This window comes from Salmo salar, chromosome 19 (assembly GCF_965601325.2).
Source record: "Salmo salar chromosome 19, fSalSal1, whole genome shotgun sequence".
Taxonomy (NCBI): Eukaryota; Metazoa; Chordata; class Actinopteri; order Salmoniformes; family Salmonidae; genus Salmo; species Salmo salar.
Window position 1 is genome coordinate 43,782,806 of NC_138309.1, and position 15,426 is coordinate 43,798,231.

The window sequence follows — 15,426 nt, forward strand, 5'->3', positions numbered from 1 at the left end:
TGGATTTGCGATCGTTTTTATTTCAACTGTAAAAAAAAAATAAAAAAATCTGACAGTAGACTGATTAAAGATGAAGAGCTTTTTGTGATCAATAAAGCAACAAAGCAGATTAAAACAATGGGGGTAACTTTTTTTTTTTTTTAATTAACTTGCCCCATCACTTTCAGTAAAAAGCTGGAGGGTCTGACCATCCATGATATTAAAATTGAGTTTTAACCACATTGAGGCTAGATACCGTTAGTTTACATTTCCTTCATAACACATTACTTCACATAAACAGGGTGAAAAGAGCATTAGCTGAGAAGGAAATTGCAAGCAGAGGTTATAAAAAAGGGGCACAAACATGCCATTAGAAAGCTGAGTCCCAAATGGCACCATTTTCCCTATGTAGCGCACTACTTTTCACCAGGGCCCGTGGGTGTTTAAGTCAAAAGTAATGCACTATGTAGGGAATATGGTCCCATATGGGATGCATTCGTTCTCTCACCCAGGGCATCAGGGCATGGCTCAACATTTAGAGTAGACCATTCTATTGGTCCTACAGTGGAAACTACTTTTGACCCCCAATGGGCTCCTGTTGAAAAGTAGCGCACTAGATTAGGGAATACGACACACCCAATCTTTATTCTCCTCACATCAGCTCATGAATAAAAAAATAAACTTACAAAAGAATTTAAAACACAATTCAACTGTTTCTACAAAATAGAGATGAACTTGCATTAGGAGAGACTCAATTAAAACAGAAAATATCCCAGGAAGGTATGCTAGATACACTGTCCAAGAAAGTTCTCCCAGTTGCAGTCACTGCAAGGGAGGACATTGAAAGGACCCCTTGAGATTCAATATTTCTCAGACCACTGTTCTTTCACAGACAGTAGTATCCAGTTACCCACCTGTCTGCGTCACATACTTAATGGGCCAGTTTCATGGGCAGAGATTAAAACTAGTCTTGGACTAAGAAGCATTATATTTTAGTTCAGGACTAGGTTTAACCTACCGTATGTCCGGGAAACCAGGCGTGTCAAGTAAGCGACCGTGTGTGACATGTAAAATCATTTATCTAAAGAGAGCTGTAGACAAACCACACCCATGTACATTCAATAAGCAGTACAACTATAGATCTGTTTTGAGGGTTGTCCCAGTAACTAAAAACAGTCTGATAGATTCACTCTACAACCCAAACACTGCTTCTCCTACCCCCAAATAAAGAAACTAACTTCTGGCAGAAAAAAAGGTTTCCAGTCCAAACTGCCTGGTAAATTTATATTGACAACTGCAAAAACCTATTCCACATGTTTAAGAAAAACAGGACACATTTATTGATTAAAAAAAACAGCAGTGCAACAGTATTTCTCCTGAAAGGTTTAGATTGTGTAGGTTGGTCTTTATCCGTTCTTCCATTACCACACGTGACGCCTGCAGTGTGCCACCGCCTGGGAGAGGACAGACAAAACCCACAGGTTAGACAGCAATAGGCATCCTAGGGGCTACTCTGTCCTGTCTGTGATATTCAGGAGTACTTTAGTCACAAGATTTCAAGAACAGACCTGGATGAGCCGTTCTTCTCGGCCAATCATAATGCATGGCCGGAAATAACAGTTGGATAAAAATCAGGAATTTGCATTGAATTCATCATTCATTTAAACCAGGGGAGTTGCATTGACAATCTATGTTTCAACCCTGGAATGAAACATTGCTCACTGCTGTAGTGCTACAATGACAGGAAACAGTGCAGACCAGTGCCTATGTGTTGAGTACTCACGTTGCAGCGTTTTGCAGAGTCCATGTTCTTGCACCAGAAGGCAGGTCCCCAGCTACACTGGTCCATACCCAGAAGACTTTGCACTGCCTCGGGACACAATCCCACCTTCTGTAACCCAGGACAACCACATAACCCACTGTCAGACATTTATTCATTTCAACCAGGGAAGTCACTTAAGTGAAATCCTCTTTATTGATCTCGACACTAGAGGTTTTTCCCCCTCTATCATCATCATACTTCTGACACTTTTTCCTCTATAGTGAAGTGTATTCCTCTTTGTATTCCAGTGCTCACCATGCAGACAAAGTCAGGGTCCAACACCTGCAGCAGGAGCTGAACCAGCATGGGCTCATACTGCTCAACCAGCTGGTCACACTGGAGAGCGAGACAGGAGAGAGCGAGAGAGCGAGACAGAGAGAGAGCGAGAGAGAGCGAGGAGAGCGCAGACAGCAGAGAGAGAGCGAGACGAGCGCAGAGAGAGAGCGAGACAGAGAGAGAGAGCGAGCGAGACAGAGAGAGAGAGCGAGCGAGACAGAGAGAGAGAGCGAGCCGACGACGAGCCCGAGAGAGAGAGAGAGCGAGCGAGCCACAGAGAGAGAGAGAGAGAGAGAGCGAGCGCGAGCGAGCGAGACAGAGAGAGAGGAGAGAGAGAGAGAGCGAGCGAGACAGCAGAGAGAGAGAGAGAGAGAGAGCGAGCGAGACAGCGAGAGAGAGAGAAGAGAGCGCGAGACAGAGCGAGCGAGACAGAGAGCGAGACAGAGAGAGCGAGACAGAGAGAGCGAGACAGAGAGAGCGAGACAGAGACAGACAGAGATAGAGAGAGAGACAGAGAGAGAGAGCGAGACAGAGAGAGAGAGCGAGACAGAGACAGAGACAGAGAGACAGAGAGGTTAACAGTCACACCAACAACAACGTCTAGTTGACCAGTTACTAGCCAATATTCATTCTTCTTCTGTTGCAGTAAGAGTTTAGGAAACACTGTTTTCCATTAGAAGATGGTCAGTGTAATCTACTAATGATAATAACATGTGGAACAAGTAGATGTCCTCCATCCTCACCTCGCCCCTGACGGCCTCCGGGACAAAGCTACAGACTTTCCTGACTGCGTCTTCAATCTGAGCCTGTGTGGCGTTCCCTTCCAGGATCCCGTCGATGTAACGCACAGCCATCTTGCACACGTCACAGAAGCCACCCGCCTCGACCTGGGACTGGTCCAACACCGCTGAGGGACAGGGGAAACAAGGAGACCACAGGGTTAACTTCATCTGGATTGGAGCACCATCAATAAATTGGCTTTTTCTAGTTGAATGATATTGAATAAAAACATTTAAAAAAAAATCAGCCATTGGCCTCCTTGACGACCCCCCAGAAATAATATGGTATCGGCCCGGTCGTTCTCTAATCTGTATGCATTACAACAACCAACAGGTCCTGCTCCACGTGTCTCAAACACACAGGAGAGATCACACACCCCTCAAGACTTTCCAAGCACACACACACTCCCTCTACTCACGGATGAAGGCACGGCTGGCGTCCTTGCAGAGCCCCAGCACGGTGCAGATAGTCTTGGGGTCGGCCTCCTGTAGCAGCAGCTCAATGATGGCCCGGCCGTAGGACTCAATCAGATCCTTACACTGGGCTGACAGGGAGGACGGCAGCACAGAGCACACCTTCTCCAACACACGCACCACATCTTGCTGAGAGAGGGAGGAAGGAGCAGAAGAGCACAGGGGTCAGTTAGGCATGACTTAATCTCCTTCCCAGACACTTCTGCCCAAATGCCACCGTGTCAAACTTGGCCTTCGTTAGCACACAAAAGAATCTCCCGGAGCATAGGCTTAATCTACCAACCAATATTCTCCCACAACACCTTCCCACTAACCCTCCTTGTACACGTCTTCCATACGGGGTCTTTCCTCCATTTGGAGCCACACCTCGCAGTCATGTGATTCGCTAAAATTAAATGATCACCTATACTTTACTTAGTAAGGTCACGCCCATTGACCTTACTATTTCATTTCACATTCCTTTTATCTCCTAGTTTAGTCATTGCCTATACACCATTTATCTTCCTAGGTTTTTGAGCGAAAATTCTCTTAAGAAAACAGCTTGCCTTAAAAGGTAGCTAGCTATAGAACCTTCAGCAGTGTGGATATAAAGATGGCGCGACAGTTTGACAGTGTGTGCAACTCTGCAGAAGTCTTATTTATTTTCAGCGTGCTTAGTTTGTAAAGTGTTTTAAGTTGGTCGCCGGGGTTACCTCTATGGCACCACGGCTGTATATTTTGGGACCGCTCCAGTCATGGATATTTGCGAAGCTTTGACAAACCAACCAACCAACCAGCTGTAACCGACGGACAGTCAGTGCAACTGCAAGCATGAAGTCAACAGCTAAGAAGCCTTTCCGTCTTCCCTCTATTGTTCCAGTGCTTTACACTGTAGCCGACCTTTCAATGCGCTCCGTTTCATGATCAGTGTCGCTGGATTATTATTGCCCTGCCAGACGCATTTGGGCTGATATTTTAGTTAAAGGGAGGTTGCTGCCAGTTTGAAATGTATTGATTTGGTGTGGTACTATTGACATTTGGCCGAGAAGATTTTACATTAAAGCCTTTGTTTTGTCAAATGAATTCCCCCCCCCCCCCTTGGGAGGTAATACAGATTATTCTAAATCCTCTAATGTTGATGACCGGGTTCTTTGTCAATTGTTTCTATGAAGTTGCCATTAAATTGCTCTGCCATTATTGTATGAGGTATTATTGGTTGGGTTACCCCTGTGCTGTGATGTGTGTTTATATGGTGCGTCTTATCCTCTCCACTGGCCATCAGGCTCCCCTCTAGTCTCCACTGGCCATCAGGCTCCCCTCTAGTCTCCACTGGCCATCAGGCTCCCCTCTAGTCTCCACTGGCCATCAGGCTCCCCTCTAGTCTCCACTGGCCATCAGGCTCCCCTCTAGTCTCCACTGGCCATCAGGCTCCCCTCTAGTCTCCACTGGCCATCAGGCTCCCCTCTAGTCTCCACTGGCCATCAGGCTCCCCTCTAGTCTCCACTGGCCATCAGGCTCCCCTCTAGTCTCCACTGGCCATCAGGCTCCCCTCTAGTCTCCACTGGCCATCAGGCTCCCCTCTAGTCAGTCTGTTATGCTGATGTGTGTCTGGTAGTGGTATTCCATCTATCCTACTCTTGTCCTTTCAGCAGGGTTAACACCTGACTGGTGGCCCAATCAAATCTTTATCTTCACCCCTCTGACAACACCGCTACAAAGTGAACTAGGGTAAAACAATATCCACTGCTGCTTGCACAGTAATAACCATCACAGGGTCAGAGTAAAGGGTGGCCTGAGGTCGCAGAGATGAAACGGATTGTACTAAATTCTTGTTCATCCTTGACACACAGGACAAACAAGCCCTACTTGGCCTCCGGGGGGGGGTTATGAAGAGATTCTGTAATGAATAATAACTCATACAATGTAGCATATTGCAGACAGAATCATTGTTTTTAAGAACCCTGAAGACACAGCCAACATGTTACTTTAATAACAATTTCAGTTGAACTATTTAAATGAACATAAAATGTTACGTGAAGCCGCAAATGGCTTCTTTTGTCTGGATTACTGTGGCTTTTTAGCATAAATATTCAAACTGAAAATGTGTTGATCGTCCAGCATATTCCAGAGGTAGAGAGCAAATCACATTCATTTATATAGTGCTCCCCCCCCATGATAAAAACATCCTTTACTGGAACTCCCTTACAAACAGCGTTACATTTCAGTCATACACCATAAGACAGAGAGAAGCACCTCCACTCCTGTTAGAACGTGAAACCCTTTACCACATCGTCACAGTGTTTTATAGCAGGTCATGACTCATGAGCAACCCGTCAGGTGACCTACCTCAGTCTTCTCATCCCCCAGCATGCTCTCCACCTCCTTCATAATGAACTCACATGCGATACATTGAGGGGAGCCACGGGCACGCACCATGTTCTGGAGAATAGACGAGAGTCGGCGTAACTAGAATAGTCTTGGAACAAAATAAGTTGTGGTCCCAAAACGCATCAGTATAACTACAATGGTAACCATGCCAACGTCTTAACTACATTACAAAACACAAGGTCATTGTGATTATATAACTTTAGGTTTATGGAAATGTCCATGTATTTCATATGGAAGATATGAAAGTGAAGGTACTGTTGTACATGGCCACTTGCCAGTGCCTCTGGTATCAGTAGGTTACCTTGGTGGGCTTGACAGCCTCCATCTTAGTGGCAGGGACCAGTTTGACAGCAGGGATGGCCTTGGCAGCCACCAGGTTCATCATGGGGACAGAGCTCTTCACCTCTGCAGAGCAGAAGTCGGCGCGGGAACAGATATCCTTAGGTTGCTGAGTGGGGAGAATGTCAATGTACAGTTAGACACATTCATACCATTCCGCAGAAAACATGTTTCATCACATGACTTTAAGATGATGTATGTGTACAATCCACTGTTCCATAGTCTCAGAGCCACGCTATACCTTCTACCAGTCCACTGTTCCATAGTCTCAGAGCCATGCTATACCTTCTACCATTCCACTGTTCCATAGTCTCAGAGCCATGCTATACCTTCTACCATTCCACTGTTCCATAGTCTCAGAGCCACGCTATACCTTCTACCATTCCACTGTTCCATAGTCTCAGAGCCATGCTATACCTTCTACCAATCCACTGTTCCATAGTCTGAGACAGGCTAAAATTTCCTCATGCAATCAATTTCAACCCCACACAATAGGTACAGTGTACAGTCTAACCCAGCAACCCACGTCACAGGTAGGTGATTCTCATGCTCGAGGCATGCATAGGGCAACATGCATGCAGAGCAGATGGTTCCAGACACTAATGAGGCATTAAGAAACTACAGCATTGGTAGTGAATCATTCATTTTAGTGGCATGGACAATCAGGTTGGGCAGTATCCAGCTTTTCATATCATCTTACCGTGCTTCTCTCACCCCGGGATTTACGGTATTACTGGCTTAGTACACAAAGGGTTGCCAAAAAAAAAAAAAAATTATTAGCAGAATGGTAACAAAATTTGTACAAGTAATAGTGAAAATAAACAAATTGCAAAGACAGGCAGTCCAGCTCATGAAGTTTTTATATATACATACAGGAGCTACCAAATGTCATTTTTGGTGAGTTTGGACTAGAGGTCGACCGATTAATCGGAATGGCCGATTTCAAGTTTTCATTAAAAAAAAAAATAATAATAATAATAATAATAATTCGGTATTTTTGGACAGATTGTGGCCGATTTCTTTTTTTTACACCTTTCCTTAACTAGGCAAGTCAGTTAAGAACACATTCTTATTTTGAATGACGGCCTAGGAAGTGGGTTAACTGCCTTGTTCAGGGGCAGAACGACACATTTTTACCTTGTCAACTCGGGGATTCGATCAAGCAAAATTTCAGTTGTTACAAGTTCAACGCTGTAACCACCTGCTTTACATTGCACTCCACAAGGAGCCTGCATGGCAGGCTGACTGTTACGCGAGGGCAGCAAGAAGCCAAGGTAAGTTGCTAGCTAGCATTAAACTTATTTTATAAAAAAAAACATCTTAACATAATCACTAGTTAACTACACATGGTTGATGATATTACTAGTTTATCTAGCGTGTCCTGCGTTGCATATAGTCGATGCGGTGCCTGTTCATTTCTCATTGAATCACAGCCTACGTCGACAAATGGGTGATGATTTATCAAGCGCATTCGCAAAAAAAAGCACTGTCGTTGCACCAATGTACCTAACCATAAACATCAATGCCTTTCTTTAAAATCAATACACAAGTATACATTTTTTAAACCTGCATATTTTAGGTAATATTGCCTGCTAACATGAATTTATTATAACTATGGAAATTGTGTCACTTCTCTTGCGTTCAGTGCAAGCAGAGTCAGGGTATACGCAGCAGCTTGGGCCGCCTGGCTCGTTGCAAACTGTGTGAAGTCCATTTCTTCCTAACAAAGACCGTAATTAATTTGCCAGATTTTTACATAATTATGACAACATTGAAGGTTGTACAACGTTACATCAATATTTAGACTTAGGCATGCCATCCGTAAGATAAAATATGGAACGGTTCCGTATTTCACTGAAAGAATAAACGTTTCGTTTTCTAAATTATAGTTTCCGGATTTGACAATATTAATGACCTAAGGCTCGTATTTCTGTGTGTTATGTTATAATTAAGTCTATGATTTGATAGAGCAGTCTGACTGAGCGGTGGTAGGCAGCAGCAGGCTCGTAAGCATTCATTCAAACAGCACTTTCATGCGTTTAGCCAGCAGCCCTTCGCAATGCATTGCGCTGTTTATGACTTCAAGCCTGTCAACTCCCAAGATTAGGCTGGTGTAACCGATGTGAAATGGCTAGCTAGTTAGCGGGGTGCGTGCTAATAGCGTTTTAAACGTCACTCGCGCTGACACTTGGAGTAGTTGTTCCCCTCCCCGCGGCTTTTGTGGAGCGATGGGTAACGATGCTTCGAGGGTGGCTGTTGTCGATGTGTTCCTGGTTCGAACCCAGGTAGGAGCGAGGAGAGGGACGGAAGCTATACTGTTACACTGGCAATACTAAAGTGCCTATAAGAATAGTCAAAGGTATATGAAATACAAATCGTATAGAGAGAGAAATAGTCCTATAATTCCTATAATAACTACATCCTAAAACTTATTACCTGGGAATATTGAAGACTCATGTTAAAAGGAACCGCCAGCTTTCATAAGTTCTCATGTTCTGAGCAAGGAACTTAAACGTTAGCTTTCTTACATGGCACATAATGCACTTTTACCTTCTTCTCCAAACACTTTGTTTTTGCATTATTTAAACCAAATTGAACATGTTTCATTATTTATTTGAGGCTAAATTGATTTTATTGATGTATTATATTATGTTCAAATAAGTGTTCATTCAGTAGTTGTAATTGTCATTATTACAAATAAACATATTTTTTTTTAAAGCCGATTAAATCGGTATCGGCTTTTTTTGGTCCTCCAATAATCGGTCGACCTCTAGTTTGGACATTTACAAGTGAATGTGAACGAGAGAAATTGTGCAAATGAAGAAAGTTTTAACGCATGCTTGTCTGAAGGAAGAACAGTACTGGCTCTGGAGCAGCATGTCTACCCGCTGTATCTGTGTGGAGTTGCTAAGGCAACGGGCCTGCCTGCTCAGAGAAGATGGGGGCAGAGCAGACGGCCCAGAACTGAGGAGATAAAAGCCATGGAAATCAAGATAGTAGTGGCAGCTGTACAGAACTCATCCAAAGGGCTTCGACTTCTCAAACACAGTAGAAAGCCAACACAATGAGATGCCCTGTGACCTTTATTCATTCAGCCACTTACTTAGATAACTACCAAGTTAAATAGAAGGGTCATGTTAAACGCAGAATTGTGTGTTTTTCCACGCAGGAAAAAAAATTACGTAAGAAATATCTTTCTGCGTTTTGTAAACACAGATCTAAAATGGTTCTTATTGTAATTTTTGCTCAGCATCAAACAAATTTTGTGCTTCAGTTGCACTTCACTCTGAGAACTCAAGAACAGACATTCTATCAGCAGACAGCGCTCTGACTGATGTGGAGCTACTGTTCTCTATCATTCTATCAGCAGACAGCTCTCTGACTGATGTGGAGCTACTGTTCTCCATCATTCTATCAGCAGACAGCACTCTGACGGATGTGGAGCTACTGTTCTCCATCATTCTATCAGCAGACAGCTCTCTGACTGATGTGGAGCTACTGTTCTCCATCATTCTATCAGCAGACAGCACTGACTGATGTGGAGCTACTGTTCTCCATCATTCTATCAGCAGACAGCACTGACTGATGTGGAGCTACTGTTCTCCATCATTCTATCAGCAGACAGCGCTCTGACTGATGTGGAGCTACTGTTCTCCATCATTCTATCAGCAGACAGCACTGATGTGGAGCTACTTTTCCTCAGTATAGCCAGCCTACTTTTTCCTCTGGTAAAATACAAGATTAACTTTAAGCAAAACATTAGAAAATGCAGCTGGCTGCATTCTTTCTATGATTGGCCTAAACATTACAAAAATGGCAGCCATGTATTGTTTTTGCCCAAAAATACCTTGCATTTTCACTGTCAGCTCATTTACTTGTGTGGCTGCAAGCCAAATAGTGTTGTACTTCTGCTGTCATCTGAAGAAAAAGCAATTTTCTACCAAATGTGTTACGCTAATGTCTTTGCGAAGGAAAACTATAGTTGGACGTCCCTGATCATCCTATTGAAGGAAAAAAAAACTAAACTTGACTTTCAATATAAAACGCAACCCCTGTCAACACACAGCTGGACTCAACTGCTACAGCTTTCACCCGTTGTGCTATTTACAAACACGACTGGCTCAACTGTTCTGGGGAACTACGGTAAGCTTCATAATGTCAAATAATGTGACAGGTGAAATAAGAAACGCTATCTGCTTTATCTCCTAACGTATTATACATGTTGACTGTAGGGACTGTATTTACTTAAAATAGAAACAAATATTTTTTACATTCAAAGAAATTGTTTCAACGGTATTGGTGGAATTCAAAAACCATCCCGTGGCTATTTCCAAATACATCGGTATACACCTCCCAAACCTAACGGACTAAACGGAAACGGTTTGCTTGGACAAGTCTGCAGTCTAGTAGCATGACATGCCCATCAAATGTCTTCCAAAAAAAGTTTGGTTTGCTTGGACTAAAAAGGTATTAGCATTCAGCACAGAGAAACATTGTGATGCAGTTCTAGAACAATAAAAATGTGAGTACTTGAAGTAAGTTGCACTAGTGGACAGACCATACAGAAACAGAGGCTAAGGCTGTGGGCAGACAAAATGACATAAAATGCCAGGTCTTTTTACAATGGTAGTTATCCATTGACAGATGGACAACGGAGATGACCGTCTGTCAAAACACTCGATACGTCAGCCTTTTTGCCGGACAAAAATTGGACGATGCTGAATGCATAATAGGATTTCATCCAAGTCTGTGTGGCCACAGCCTAAAGGGTGTGAGACTAGAGACTGAACACAGAGAGACCTACCTGTTCCTACAGACCCACAGCAACCCCAGGAGAAGAGAGCAGGAGGGGGAGAGCGTGAGAGAGCGCAGGAAGAGGCGCATGAATAGAGGAAGGAGGGGAAAATAAAAACGAGAGATTAAAGATGAATGAAATCAGCAGGCTAGGAGGAGCTGTAGTAAGAGTCTGGATATATACACACACTAAATGCATTTTGACATAAACACATTGGTTCATGTATAAACCTGTTAAGTATTTGTTAGGCGACACTGTGCAGAGTCATCGGCTACAATTACACGTCAGCAGAAGACAAACCCCTCCAGTTTGGGGGGCTGAAAGCCAAAAGTGGTGCACTAAATATATGAAACAGGATGCCATTTTGGACACACCCTAGAAGATAATGAGTGACTGACCATGGACATGAGCTGCAGGGCGATGAGAGGAGCGTACTGGTTGATATACTGCTTGCACTGAAACACAGGAGAAGACAAAACAGTCAGAAACAAAGTCGGTGGAAACCAATGATCTTCCAGCTTCATAGATTGGAAGTATTTGTTGGTCAATCAAATGTATTTATAAAGCCCTTTCTAAAATCAGCTGATATCTCAAAGTGCCCTACAGAAACCCAGCCTAAGACCCCAAACAGAAAGCAATGCAGAAGCACAGTGGCTAGGAAAAAAACTCCCTAGAAAGGCAGGAACCTAGGAAGAAACCTAGAGAGGAACCAGGCTCTCTGAGGGGTGGCCAGTCCTCTTCTGGCTGTGTGGGGTGGAGATTATAACAGAACATGGCCATTAAGGCCTGACTGAACATGTTAAAGAACAAACATTCATAAATAACCAGCTGGGTGAAATAAACCAACTATTGCATTAAACCAGATAGCATCTAGGGTACTAACTGTAAATTAGATTATGGCTAGTTCTATAACTCAAAATAGTCACTCCACCAAACTTGTTTTAAAAACCCAGTCCTCTCACTAACTCCAAGCTAGATAACTACGTAGTCCTCTCACTAACTCCTAGCTAGATAACTACGTAGTCCTCTCACCAACTCCTAGCTAGATAACTACGTAGTCCTCTCACCAACTCCTAGCTAGATAACTACGTAGTCCTCTCACCAACTCCTAGCTAGATAACTACGTAGTCCTCTCACCAACTCCTAGCTAGATAACTACGTAGTCCTCTCACCAGGTCAGAGATTCCAGGCCCCAGCAGGTCACACTGGCTCTGGATCCGTTCGATCAGAGAGTTGACGAAGGTAGTGTTGCTCTTCGCCTCGTCCTGGAAGTCTGTGATGAACTTCACACAGTCCTCACACAAGTCTCCAGTCTCCTACAGGGGACAGAAGACACTCACTAGTGAATAAAGGAGTAGCAGTTACATCTACACACATATGAAGTCAGTGACAGTTTAAAGTTGGTACTGGGTCACGTTCAGTAGTGAAATAACAGTTTGGAATGGTAAAGTACAGCCAGAATTTGATCAATAAGACAGATTTCAGTTGGAAAAGGATTTGGTACTTAGTGCCCTACTGAACACTACCTATGTGCAGCTATGCTGGGCACCATAGTAAATTCTAAATCTAAATGTATTTGTAAAGTCCTTTAACAATTATTACACAGAAACTCAAACCTAGACACCAAAGACCTGAATTACAACCCCCAAATTCGATGACGACTGGCGTACCTGTTTAGGAACCTCTTGCTTGGCGTTCTCCTGGGCCTGGGGGTAGAGGAGACCAGGGATGTTGAGGAGGAAGGGGTCGACCCTCTGGGCCAGGTCTTCCTGAGGAATCTCATTGGACGTGAGCTGTGGGATCTGAGACTGGAGACTGGCCAGAGCTGCCTGCTGGGAGTCACACAGACCTATGGCGCCACACACCACCTGGGGGTTCTCCTGGAATCCAGAAACAGACTCTGGTCACTACAATCTGTATATCTCACTAGACACGCCACCATTAAGTCACTACAATAAACTCAGGGTCAGTTTCCCACTTGACGGATCCAGATTAGGCCTTCTCCTGGACCAAAACAACATTTCCATTGAAAGTGTGTTTGAGTCCAGGAACAGGGTTGATCTATATGCAGCTGGCATCCTTCTAAATGCCATTAACTCCCTAGTCCCCAACAGGACATCTGTGTACTTTCCAATAAATGACCATTACTACAGAGAGCTCAACTCTAATGACTAAACATGGCCCTAGGCTAGTGTACACTATGGGCTAGTGTGTACTATGGGCTAGTGTGTACTATGGGCTAGTGTGTACTATGGGCTAGTGTGTACTATGGGCTAGTGTGTGTTTAAGATTAACCTCTATTGGACCAGTTAGGTTCGCTACTGGAGCAGCAGGGAGAAATGTAAACGGCACAACTGAAATCATTTAGGAAAAGAACGCCGGCTTGTATTTTGTAAATAAAAATACTTACAAAAAATGAATCACCTTGAGTAAAATATTGATGTGAAATTTGTACAATGAGCTCAATAAATATATCAATAGTAGAATAGACTTAGATATCGGCCATATATCCTTGTATAGTTTACTGGGGGTCACCCAACTCGCTTAATCTGAGGAGCTCTCAGATTAAAGTTCAATAGCAAGACAATAAACATGAATCCACAGAAAACAAACCAATTTACAAATACTGATATAAACCACTATGAGATGGAATCAAATGTGAGTGACTGCCCATCAATAAGCACTGCAAGGTGTTTAAGTGCAGCATGCGTTTATAACAATCCCACTGTAATGATGTTTTGCAAGAAATCCTACCACACCGGAGTATGACAGTGAAAACTGAATTTTTCTCCAACGAAAATAAATCTTTGCATTCAAATCTCCTGGGTTCAGACGGCTGGCCATCCTTGGTGGAACTGAATCTATACAAAAAAAAACCTGACCAAATCCTGGTGTCAATCTTTCCCTCAATCCCTTCACAGCACATTTGTATAGATAAGTCAGTGTTAATATCCAGTTCTCCTTCAGTTGTATACAACTTCTCAATGATTTGAAATGTTTTTCCGTGGAATGGCGTGGAAGACATGCTGTTCGAGCCTTTTTTCCCCCCCAACAAGTTGGAGCCAACTGGTGTATAACGTGAGGTTAGGAGGGACTAAGAGAATATTGAGTTTTGATTGGCTCAAAGTAAACTGCTCTTCATGCAGCTTCTGACAGCTGATTTGTTGTAGCTGTCAACTTAAACATAGCAATATAGTATAATATGATTGGTTACTGGAATCTCACTAGTAAGGATTATTATTCAACATTAGTTGACGTGCGTTACACTAGTCTCAGTATCATGCCCAGCACCTTTACTGTCAACATTTAATGTATAGTATTGTAAAGTGTCACAACTCATCAAGTGGTCTGTCAATGTTGCTTCAATTTGTTTGTCAAATGTTATATTGGAGGAGTGACAAACTTTTCCAACCTAATATCCATTCAGTCACAACATATTGCGGTCCTTGGACTAGACTGCATGACAGTCATTTTATATGATTAAGACTGCATGGTAAACATTAGGACCAACAGAAATCCAGTCCATCTTGGCTCATCAGTTCTGCTGTGATTTAAGAGTGTACAAAGTTGTCATCAAGGCAAAGGCTGGATACTTTGAAGAATCTCAATTTGTTTAACACTTTTTTTGGTTACTACATGATTCCACATGTGTTAAATCATAGTTTTAAAGTCATCACAATTATTCTACAATGTAGAAAATAGTAAAAAGAAAGAAAAACTGGAATGAGTAGGTGTCTAAACGTTTGACTGGTACTATATATATATATATATACTGAGACTTTTACCTGCCAAAAATAAGGGGTTAAATATAAAATAAATAAATACATGTGTAAATTTCTTTAAATAATAATACCTGATTTTCTTCTCTCAAAGATATAGTACAAACTTGGTTTTGATTTCTTTTTTTGGGGGGAGGGGGGGGGGGGGGGGGGCGCTCTATGTAGTGAAACTGTTATTCAATACATTTGTATGGGCTAATAACATTAAGGACAAACTTTTATCAAATTCAAATAGCCAAATTATTCTTGGAATGACCTTGAAACAATGCCATTTAGCTTAGCAGAATGAGGATGTTGGATTGATTCTGAATAACAAATCATTTCTCTCTGTGTGTGTGTGTAGGCTAGCATACTTTCCTATAAACCACTGTGTGTGTGTGTGTGTGTGTACCAGCTCTCCAGCGATGATACTAATGAGGGTAGGGTAGTAGGTGTCCACCGTCTCTTCACACTCTGCAGCCAGGCTCTTGACAGGGATCAGGTGACAGACCTTCTCCAGGACGCCTAGGATCTCACCCTAGAGGACATGAACATCAGCTTAGAGACCCCCAGACCCAGCCCCCACTATGTGGAGCGATGGTCCCCCAGCCCCCACTATGTGGAGCGATGGTCCCCCAGCATGTGGAGCGATGGTCCCCCAGCCCCCACTATGTGGAGCGATGGTCCCCCAGCCTCAGCCCCCACTATGTGGAGCGATGGTCCCCCAGCCCCCACTATGTGGAGCGATGGTCCCCCAGCCTCAGACCCCACTATGTGGAGCGATGGTCCCCCAGCCTCAGACCCCACTATGTGGAGCGATGGTCCCCCAGCCTCAGA

The 15,426-nt window shown here is 43.4% G+C and overlaps 1 protein-coding gene across 1 annotated transcript in view; it reads right to left on the reverse strand.

Annotated features, from left to right (window-relative positions):
• The window catches only part of psap (prosaposin), a 24,571-nt gene continuing 9,145 nt past the window's right edge, over window positions 1-15,426 (reverse strand). The window contains exons 4-14 of the mRNA XM_014157984.3: window positions 15,002-15,127; window positions 12,502-12,711; window positions 12,004-12,147; window positions 11,230-11,286; window positions 5,999-6,145; window positions 5,656-5,748; window positions 3,276-3,459; window positions 2,821-2,984; window positions 2,057-2,137; window positions 1,763-1,870; window positions 1-1,433 (exon numbers count right to left, since the gene is read on the reverse strand). Coding sequence (XP_014013459.1) covers window positions 1,401-1,433; window positions 1,763-1,870; window positions 2,057-2,137; window positions 2,821-2,984; window positions 3,276-3,459; window positions 5,656-5,748; window positions 5,999-6,145; window positions 11,230-11,286; window positions 12,004-12,147; window positions 12,502-12,711; window positions 15,002-15,127 — 1,347 coding nt within the window. The 3' untranslated portion in view covers window positions 1-1,400. The remainder of the gene's footprint in view (window positions 1,434-1,762; window positions 1,871-2,056; window positions 2,138-2,820; window positions 2,985-3,275; window positions 3,460-5,655; window positions 5,749-5,998; window positions 6,146-11,229; window positions 11,287-12,003; window positions 12,148-12,501; window positions 12,712-15,001; window positions 15,128-15,426) is intronic.